General features: G+C 34.4%; 2 protein-coding genes and 1 pseudogene across 2 annotated transcripts; 2 read left to right on the top strand and 1 right to left on the bottom strand.

Moving 5' to 3' along the window:
• The first annotated feature begins 284 nt into the window (after positions 1–284).
• LOC125676468 (uncharacterized) lies at positions 285–2,872 on the top strand. The gene is made up of 3 exons (XM_056153460.1): positions 285–455; positions 660–862; positions 2,437–2,872. Exons 1-3 carry the CDS (start codon positions 285–287, stop codon positions 2,870–2,872), a joined length of 810 nt encoding a protein of 269 aa, XP_056009435.1.
• Positions 2,873–3,132: 260 nt separating this feature from the next.
• Positions 3,133–9,449, bottom strand: LOC130046659 (uncharacterized; annotated as a pseudogene).
• Positions 9,450–9,805: 356 nt separating this feature from the next.
• Positions 9,806–11,209, top strand: LOC130051495 (nodal homolog). Its single transcript, XM_056153459.1, has 2 exons — positions 9,806–9,821; positions 10,509–11,209. Exons 1-2 carry the CDS (start codon positions 9,806–9,808, stop codon positions 11,207–11,209), a joined length of 717 nt encoding a protein of 238 aa, XP_056009434.1.
• Positions 11,210–11,590: the final 381 nt, after the last annotated feature.

Raw genomic sequence — 11,590 nt, 5'->3', positions numbered from 1 at the left:
GTTAAGAGTCATATTTGGTCCCTATTCCACTTAAAAATCAAAATAAAATCAAAACTGAAACGTTTAGGAAAAGCAAATAATGATAGTAAGTGAATGATTAAATAAATATTAAAATAGTGTATCTATTAAATACATTTCTAATTTTTCATAAGTATATCTGGTATATTATCCTAAACATCATATGTTTTGAACACTATGGATAATACTCCCTTTTCGCAGAATATTCATAAACCGCGCTTCTAAATCGAAAACGAGGCTACCGTCGTATCCAAGTATAAACAAGTATGGCGTCGACCTTAGACGGAGGCAAGAACGAGAGGCATTGTTGCGTGCCGAACTGTAATGGAAATGGACGCCGCAACCCAGAGCTCTCTTTTCATCAAATCCCACAAAGATTGGAGCTTCGCAAGGCTTGGATACATGCTATTCGGAGGGATCCTGGTCCATTATTCAGAGTATGTTTATGTAACTTTGTTCCAAATAATACGGAGAGATGACCCCCTTATATCATAGAATTAAGTAGGCCTCGAAATAGGTTGGTCCTTGCACGTTTGTACGTCAGTGTGTGTTTAATGAAATGACTTCAAACAAGTCTTAACGGGTTATAATCTTTCTAACAGATCTGTGATCAAACAGTTGTTTGCTCACGTCATTTTAAGAGGGACGACTTCAAATGGACCCCAGTAAGGAAGACACTCAAGAAAGAAAGTGTTCCTTCCATATTCAACTGGAAATCTGACGAAAAAGCTGCGCGACGGGAAATTTTTAAGCATCCTGTTCCAGAGAAAATGCCTAGATTTGACACTGATGAGAATAACAACAACCCGGTCTCAAATGAAAATTTAAATTTGAATGTGGAGAGGTAATGGCATTTTAAAAATCTCTATAATTTATGTGATAGTCAATCAGAATGAATCAGGTTATATCCATAACATTATATAGGTCTATGTGTGTGTCATTTTATTTAACAGAAGGTCTGACTAATTTTACAAGAAGCACATGTAATAATCGAAGCAATGTTTCTTTTTCTACCTTCGAATTACTATTTCTATAAACAGTTGAAAATACTAGGAGAATCAAGGCAAATATAATTTAGCAATAAGTATGATTTAAGTTTCTTCAGTGCTGCTGCATGTCATTGGGACTTTCAATGTGAAATTGGTTTTACTTATTGTTCATGAATTATTCTCAGAATGATTAATCAATTGTCAAACTAGTTTTATTCATGCTGGTTTGCAATTGTATTAAACTATTTTGAATAATTCAACTCACAACAAGATCAACTGCTGCTGGACAGTAGGATGCTGGATCATCAAGATCTTTGTGAGGTATGAAATTTTGTATTATTCATTCAGACTTAGAAATTGCATTGAAATATTTTCACTATATTAAATGATGGTCTATAATAATAAAAAATACTGTATGTTTTGCACTATATAACTTTGAAAATCACCTGTGCTTATGTATATTTCTTCTTCTCTTAATTCATAGTATGAATGCTGTTCTTTACACCATCATGTTAATTTTGAGAAAATGATATTCTTATGTAATGATTTAATATGCATGTAATTTAAAATATCTACCAACTTTGAAAAGGTATAGAGCGTCCTCCTATAAATTTCACATTCATCAGAGATATGCATAATTTTGTAATATATAAATAAATGAATACATCGAAGTACACAAATACTTATTACTGACACAACAGAGATCCTTTATAAAAGATAGGGGGGGGGGGTGATCAGTCTGTAACTGGCTATGATGAAATTGTTTGACTAACTTTCCAATTATTTATACAGTATGGATGTGAATTATATATTGCAGCAGTATGTATGAAGAAGTGCAGCCTGAGACAAATAGGGTGAATGAGTTAGAGGATATGCTGAAGAAGAAGGAAGGGGAAATTCAAAAATTACACCAACGACTTGAGATAGAAAGATTTGGCATTCAAAGATTTTCAAATGACAATGCATTAATTTCATTTTATACAGGTTTTGCATCCATGATCATGTTTACAACTTTTTATGAATTTATCAAACCTGGTGCTAATAGAATGACCAGTTATTATTACAGATCTTCTGACAGAATCAACCAGCACGTACTGGTGGGCAATCCGAGGAACATGTTGCTCATTGACGAATTGTTCATGTTTTTATGCCGTTGAAAATGTGGTCTTATGGAGCAGGATTTGGCTGTAAGATTTAAATGTCATTTGTCTACTGTAAGTAGGAAAATTATTACATGGGCAAATCTTTTATACTTTGCTCTTGGTAGCATAGATATCTGGCCAAGTAGAGAGCAAATAAATGAGAACATGCCTAACCAATTCAAAAGTATGTATCCCTCTACACGGGTAATCATTGATTGTACAGAGTTAAAGACAGAGAGACCTTCATCTCTTGTTCTCAGTTCCAAGTGTTATTCGTCATACAAAAGCTCTCACACATGGAAAGGACTTGTTGGGATTGCTCCACATGGAGCTCTGACCTTTGTATCAAGTTTGTACACAGGAAATATGTCAGATGTAGAAATTACCAAGCTTTCTGGCCTGATTGATCTCCTGGATAGGGGTGATTCAATAATGGCTGACAAAGGATTTGTTCTGAACAAGGTATTAGAGGGGACAGGTATTTCAGTTAACACGCCCCCATTCCTCCAAAGTCAAGGTCAATTTTCAAGGCAAGAAGTGGAGCAAACCCAGGTGATAGCAAAACTAAGGATACATATTGAGAGGCATATCCGCAGAGTCAAGGAGTACCACCTTTTTGATGGTGTCATTCCCTTAAGTATGGTAGGAACAATAAATCAATTATGGACAGTGGCAAACATGCTAACTTTATTCAAGGGTCCTCTTGTCAAGGAATGGAAGTAAATTGAAGATGAAATCAATCAGGAAAATGAGATAAATATATACAATTATCAGAATATAAAAATTGTATCAGAATTGTACCAGAAATTAAAGTAACATATTACAAGATCTATGAATTTCATGACATGTAATTCACGACACATATTACCTGTGTGTTGGTTGTTTTATAATTAATAACAATAACTCTAGTTAATTACACAACCATATTTAGAAGTAACTTTCATTAGGAAAGTTTTTAAGCCCCCCCCCCCCCCTTCTCCCCCTTGCAACTAATGTTGGAGGAATATTAAATTTGTCCTGTCTATCCAAAAAATTAACCTGGCACATAATTTTAAATGGTAAGTGATAAAGCTCTCAGTCTTCATATGTGAGAAAATTTGATTTGGTACCAAAGTTTCTGACCTCATGACCTTGAAGATTGATCTTCTTTTAAGGAAATATCTCCTGAATTATTTAAGGCATGCTTTCATATTTTGTATATAGATTTCTTATGGCAAGACTTTGCATTTAATAACATGACCGTTGACCTGGTTACTTTGGCATAAACATGTTGAAGCTGAATGGAAATAATTAGCAAATCTTGAATAGATATAGAAAATGCTACTTTAAGTAATGAAAACATTCCTTCAAATGAAAATGATCTATATCAAATATTGATCAGCCTTTCAAGTAATGGTCAAAATAAAACATATCAAGCTTGTCTTTCATTTCTTGCCATCTACTTGAGTCAAATGTTATAAGCTCAAGATGAGATTCATCTGAAGTCCAAACAAACAAGTAACACCACTCTAGTCCTGTTACTGCAAGCTGCATCATAATCTGATGAAAATAGTTATGTGTCCTATTCAGTTTAAACCCATTTTCATCCTTGTTGAGGTAAACACATTGTGATAGGGGGTTGACAGGACACTTGATTTCCAGTAAACCATAACATGGAGTAAGGGCAGGGCAATACACCTTTCTGTCTGGGCTTGCTGCCAACCAAGGTGACCATGGACTGACACATATTCCACAGGGATAAATGTTGACATTGTCATTCATCCTCTGAAAATACAGAAAGTAGTAGAACATAGTTTTAAAATATTGCTGACTCTTATATATGTTTTATTTATTTGTATGAATTTTTTTTTTTACATCAAATCTTTCATCAATACATTGGTGCTTTATTCAAAACACATATCCAAAGACCTCAAATTATGACAATATTATTTATATTCAAAAGATCTTGTAAATTTTGTGTATTCATTTATAATTTATGTATTTATCAAATTGATATACATGTATAGACCTATGCATTTAGTTTTCTTTGGGTTAAATGCCTAAGGTATTTACAACTGGACATATAATAAGTGGACTAGTTATTCTAACAAATATTTGTGCCTGCATTTATTATCAAATACATGAAAACATATATTGTAAGAGTTCTTACTGCTACAAATGCTTCAGCTGCTGTAGGCTCACATGCTATCCCATGTCTCATATTGGCTGTCACCACAGATCTGGAAGTCCTTAGTCGCTCCACCAAGGGGTCATAGTCTATACCAAAAACAGCATTGTTTGAAAATTTGCTTTTGAAAAGAAGTTGTTCAATGTCTTTAATTTGTAGCTATTGGTCAATTAACTAAACAAGCTAAGCTAAGGCACCACTGAGGGCTACAAATTTAAGACATACAAGAAAAATTGAACTTTACATTGTACTATATATACAATTGTTCTCTAGAATAATAATTCATGATCTTGTCTATTTCGTTGAATTAAACATGTTGTATTTTAAGTGTACATATCAAATTAAAAATGCAGAATCTTACTTGAAATGTAGTAATGTTCATTACATGTATCAAGCCGATACATTTTTCACATAATTACCTTTTCTCCTTTTGACAATGGAACCAGCAATAGATGCCGTTATCCTATCAAGCCTAATCCTGTGCCATTTGGGATCCTGGGACTGTAACTGAGTCAGAGATTCTATCTCTGAAGCCTCATCAGTAGTGACACTTAATGAGTCAGTTTTCAAGTGTTTTGTTTCAGATAACACAGTAGATATATTGTTAATCATCACATTTTGAGATGGTAATTTAGGAAAGTCATCAGCATCCAATATATTCAGAATTAAATTACTGTTCATTTTTTGCTGCACTGCAAGTGGACTCCCCTTGGGGAATTTGCCAAACTTCGTGTCTACAACTTTCTCCTGACGTTCTAAATTTACCACGCTCAAAAGCATACAGGTGTCGTCAACTTCTTCAAGGTTATCACACAATTCCTGTAAAGGTAGTTCGGACACATTTTCAATAGGGTTGTATAATGTTGTTCGAATTCCTCTAGGTGGCACATATGGGTTCCTCATATCAAAACCTAACACTCGAACGTTGTCAATGGAGCTCCCTGCTACCTTTTCCCCTCTTGGTACATGCCATGTTTGTGGAAGTGAGGTTTTTGCTACATCTGTTGGAATAACCAGCATTCCAGTTGTTTTCATATGAGCAAGAGTATACAAAAGACCTGTAATGTGACCACATGCACCAAAGGTTCCAATTGGACAGGAGCAACTGCTGTCATCTCTCAAATATTGGTCCTGATTTTAGATGTATCTGTAAAGACAAATTTGAAAACATTAAGTAAATTAATGTAAATTTAAATATTTTAAAACAAGTATAGTTGGATTTAGGTAATAATTTAATAGTCAATTCATTTATTGTACAGTGTTTAACAACAAGTGGTCCATGGGCCACATTGCTCACCTTGGCCCATATTTAAAGATTTTCCCTATAAATTTGTATGTAAATCTTTGTTTCCTTATTGTGCCCCCACCCTAACTCTGGGTGCCGTATGTTAACAAACTTGAATCTACACTATGTCAGGAAGCTTTTATGTAAATGTTAACTTTTCTGGCCCAGTGGTTCTTGAGAAGAAGACTTTTAAAGATTTTCCCAATATCCCAACAGGAAAAAATTTGATCCCCAATTGTGACCCCACCCTACCCCCAGGGGTCATGATTTTAACAAATTTGAATTTCCACTATGTCAGGAAGCTTTCATGTAAATTTCTGCTTTATTCTGGCTCAGTGGTTCTTGAGAAGACCTTGCCCTAGTTTTGCATTTTTGTGATTTTCTCCCCTTTGAAGGGGGCATGGCCTTTCATTTGAACAAACTGGAATCTCCTTCACCCAATGATCATTTGTTTCAAGTTTGGTTGAAATTGGCCCATTGGTTCCGGAGAAGCAGTCGTTAGTATGAAAATTTTACAGACAGACGACAGACAACGGACAATCAGAAAAGCTCATTTAAGCTTTCAGCTCAGGTGAGCTAAAAATGAATTATACAACTTCAATGCAGTGATCAATACATTGGTACAGATGTTGATATGAATGGGTTCATCTGGAGGGAGGAACCCCCACATGCATGTATGGGTGAGTGACCACCCTATCAAGTTGGACTCAATCCCAAATTTCAGAGGGGAAACCCGAGTTCTAAGGAAGCATATGCTTTAACCAATAATTTTTGTATACTGGTATTTGTGACTATAACTTACAGGTTAAGTAGTACATATTAGATGGTATCTCAAAAATGTAAATAGAATAATTAATCATTATGATACATATGACTGATAAAACATCATAAACAATCAAATTGAATATTACCTCAATTGTGTGTGGAGACTCATTTTTCTTCTGTGATCGGTAGGATCTAGCTTTAACAACACAGCCATCATCCAATTTATACACTACAATAAGAAATGTTTGATTAAAATTTTATTACAAGTATATATATATATATATATATATATATATATATATATATATATATATATATAACACACATATACTATATTTAACAATTACATTATGACTACATGATAATGATACACATGTATACCTTAAATACACATGTTAAGAATTTCTATATTGACATTGGTCTAGAGTTGGCTCATACAATGTAACAATACTTATTGAAAATGCACTGTATAAGAAGGATGATATATGGGGAGTTGTTGTTCTGAACACAGGGGGTACCAAGGGACAGTGCCTGCATGTGTCATGTCGACTAGTCTTGTACCCTAAGTATTCGAAACAGCTTATCTATAGTATACAATTTTAACAATTGAACATTATAACTACATGATACAATATACATATGTATACCATGATATATGCATGTTATGGTTACATGTATGATGTAATGTCTCATGTGGTTTACATTGTCTAAACACATACTACTAGTAATACAGTGTATTATGTATGAACCATGAGAAACCATGTTTGCACATATGCACTGTTTGTAGTTTCTTCATGTGATTTCAATATAATGTTATCTGTAGGTGTTGCGGTGAAATAACACATCAAATGCAAAGTTGAAACTTTACGGCACAAGTTAATTGCATGTAATACGTTAAGTATTAATACCATGTTCAAAATGTCTCATGTTATGAACATTGTTTGTAGCTCATAATACTAAATTACAGTGCACTTTTTTTTTCTTCTTCTCATAAACATTACATACTGAAATCTGTCAAATGCATTATGATTTAAACATATCTTATTGAGAATATATATGTATTAATAATAGTGATGTATGCCCAGGAGGGCCCTAATTTGGAATAAATAAATCATTTGATATATATATGCAGGGGCTATAAATTGATAAAATGATGCTAGTTTGTCATAAATTAACTCATTGAAACTACTAGATTATTTATCATTCAACAAAAATATATGGTTTTTCAGCAGGCTGGGATGCTATAGGCCTAAAACTTTTTTTTCTGAGGGGGGGGGGGGGTACTTGGACATGTATACGATCGATCAGTTTTACCAACAATCATCATATTTAATTCATATAACTAATTATTATGTAAGATCATCTCTTCAGTAGACATCTTTGTTACATGCTGATATGGTGTAAGTTACAGCCACAAAACGATTCAAGATCGATCAGTTGATAGTATCTGTCAAACTGATCAGCTGATAGACGATTTGACCTACCTCTGATATCCGAGATGTATTTCTCGCTGAAATATTTGTATCCCTTGGAAACTTCTTTGCATCCTTCACTCTTGTTTAAAGTTTTTATTGTTTCTTCAACAAAACCGAAGGTAATGAGGGGGACAATACTGAGATCTCGCGTTGCGCAACCAACCGACTTCGTACATTCCGCTAAATCCGACATGCTTGTTGTGCGTCGAAACCGACGGTAGCCTCGTTTTCGATGCGGTATGCATATTTATGAGCATCTCATTAAGAAAGGAGTATAAGCTGCATGTTTGTATCACTTTTTTGCTATGATGTAGCTGTGAAAGACCTGCAATGCATCTGCATGTGTTCTTTATTTCCCGAGACAAATGCTCATATTAATGAAATATTCTAGAAAAATTAGAAAATTCGAATTTCCATTAAATCTGCTGTAAGATGCGTTTAGAATATTTAATCTGGTTTGTTTTTAAAACAATGAACTATGATATGTTGTATCATTTCATTTCAAATGGAAACCATCGGATGCTTTTATACGCACAACATAGTTTTTACGACAAAAAATCGACTAGTTATTCAAGCTACTACAACTAGACTTGTATTTTTATATAATTTTTCAAAAATAGGATAAAATATAAATTTAAAAAAAAACAACAACATACAAAATAAAAAAACAACAACTGAAAAGTGTAACAAGCTGACCTAAATCCTGCTAAAACAAGGGTGGTCAACACGATTTATTTCCCGAGAAAAATGCTCATATTAATGAAATATTCTAGAAAAAATAGAAAATTCGAATTTCCATTAAATCTGTTGTAAGTTTGCGATCACTTGATCAGTTCATATTGAATGCACCGCGGAATGCAAGACACTTATACGGAAGAGCTCTAACTTCTATTTTGGAATACATTTAGCGATTTTGCAATATTTGCAATGAAACAAAATATGCTAAGGTGTTTGACCAAAAAAAAAAATTCATTTCTGTTGGAAGTTATAAGATAATTTGATTCCCGCCACACTACCCCTTTGTTTATTTATTTATTTTGCTCATTGATTAGAAAACGGGGCGGAGGGGTTGGAGGACAGACTAGTATTAGCTCAACTGTTGTGTGGAAAAATTTTCATTCTAATATTCTGAGTTTGATTTTCTGAATGGATGGCAAGGCTTCATACCAATTTCACTGCCATGGACATTTCTTAAACCAAATTCCATGTTTCACTGGGTAAAAATAATAAGCAATATTTAGTAATCCTGTATATCTGAAGAGTTTACTAAAAGCGAAAAATAACATTAGGAATTTAAAAATAACTGAATAGTTATAATAGACATAGAATCCATGCATTTACAGGAAATACCCGTCATTAGTTTTATTTTACACATTAACAAAAAAAAAAGGGGGGGGGTAAGCGTGTCGGTCCAAATGTCGGACTACTCCAACATAATCAAGAATGTAAGCTTTTTACATGCAGGATTAGAAGTGTGAATGAATGTCATATTTTGGAAGTAGAATGCACATCTTGGAAATACTGTCATAAAACACAAAATGATCACTGCGTTGAATAGTTATTGGTAGTTCCAATTTCCTCATATCCACACTCATGGATCCGCTCCATTAATTACGTTACTATTCCAGCTTAAGCGAAAGTGTATATATATGTGGAGAACGTGTCTTGTGATAATTTCATTATCATGTGTAATTAACATGTATGTTCTTGAGGATTTAAACAAGTCTAAATGATAGACATATAAAATATGAATATAAAATGTTCGTACCGTTTTCCATCATGTCGAAATGCATTGCATATTTGTAGGATTAGCAATATATACAGAAAAAATGATATTTAAGATTACATAAATGTCAAACACTTTAATGAGCTATTAATGAGTCTGCGATTTTGAAAATTTTCGCACGATTTCAGGGCGCGAGACAGCTCATTTTTCTTTCTAGTAATCCTCTTACTCCGTATCAATGTGCTCAGCGCAAGGTAATCAGACGCCCCTATAATATTTGATCTGTCCACTCGTCGCCTTATAGCTTTTATTGTCATCAATCCAGTCTTAATTCGGGCAATTGTATATACAATATAAATCTAATACCTCTACATTGTAATCTTATTAATCTGTGTCGCAGCCAACCTTCACAAACATCCGGCGACTTGCATCAAATACACTATCGTAGAAATGAAGAAAATTGTGCAAATTTTCATATAATTGTGTGCTATAATAAACTAATTGCCAAATGATAAAATCATTCAGCTGGTCTCAAGTCTAGACATTATGAGTCTACCCCCCCCCCCCCACCCCAATTCTTTTGGTGAGTGCAATTTTTGGTACAGATTAATCAAACCATCGCTAAAGCTTTGGCGCTTTCATCACATCTTCAGAAGCTTTACACAAATGTATACATTTTTGTAAAGCTTCTGAAGTTGTAATGAAAAAGTTTTACGGAGGATTTCTGTGTTTTCTTTTCATATTTTAAAAAAAAATATTATTATCCGATTACGGAGACTCTATTTCAATTTTGGATATATATATATATATATATATATATATATATATATATATATATATTACAACAATTCAATGACCCCCCCCCCCCCCCCCCAAAGCTGTACGGTATGACAATTACTGGAATATAGCTAACCATAATTGGCGTTGATCTTAATTTGTAGGTGATTTAAGGACTGCCGTTTTTAAGATTCCAGCGCTTCAGCCAGAGGAAGATATCCACCACATCGAACTTCGCTTTAATTCCAATACAGCTCGCGGGAGATGGTTACAAATAGAGATCAAGCGAAGTAACAAAACTATTCGAACACATACATTCCGTGTTTCAAATAACAGCGACATCACCTCGGTCATACAACCCTGGGTGTCTAAAAACGAGGACAAATTGCATGTTGAGGTCAAACAAACTTCAACTCCGAAAGAAAATGGTATATTATTGATATTTTCAAACGACAAATCACATCTTAAGAAACTTTCGGCCATCAGTAATGTATCCTCAGAAGTAGAGAATGAACTTCATTCACGGAGCAGACGATCAACCAGACGACGCAGAAAAGATTGTCACTTGTCCAATATGCATATCAATTTCAATCATCTTGGGTGGGGAAAGTATATAATTTTCCCAAATGCTCTCAACGCCAGGGTGTGTAAGGGTATCTGTGCCGCGAGAGTAGCGGAAGTGAAGGCAGTGACGAACCACGCCATGATGCAAACCCTCCTGCGGCAGTATAGAAAGGGGAAAATTCCCCTGCCCTGTTGTGTGCCGAAGGTTCTAACCCCCCTAAGTATGCTTTATGCAGAAGCCGGTAAAATCATCGTGAAACATCACAAAAATATGGTAGCGAAAGAGTGTGGATGTGAGTAAAAGATAAAAAGTTGACCGCTTTGCATCCACCAGCTTACAGTATCAATCAGCATCGCGCCCGTGTATTTGCACAATGACTTTACTTTCTCGCAGGGGAATCAGGCTATAATAGAAATATATCAATCTCATGTTGTTTTTATTTATATTCTGTGTTGTTATTTGTTGTTAAATTTTACTGAATAAAGAGAATTATTCACAAAGACCTCATATTTCTTTACCATTGCTATTAACATCACCCCCTCCCCTGTCCTATGTACTTATTCGCTGACACATTGGGCTGAAAACTGTTCGGTAAATTGCAAGTTCTCCATGCTTAAAGGACACATCTCATGTTTTCAAAGTATATCATATACCTAGTAGTGTATCAGCCCTGATACACCT

The sequence above is a fragment of the Ostrea edulis genome, chromosome 2 (assembly GCF_947568905.1).
Source record: "Ostrea edulis chromosome 2, xbOstEdul1.1, whole genome shotgun sequence".
Lineage (NCBI taxonomy): Eukaryota > Metazoa > Mollusca > Bivalvia > Ostreida > Ostreidae > Ostrea > Ostrea edulis.
The sequence above is the reverse complement of the archived record's forward strand: the minus strand, read 5'-3'. Positions and strand labels throughout refer to the sequence as shown.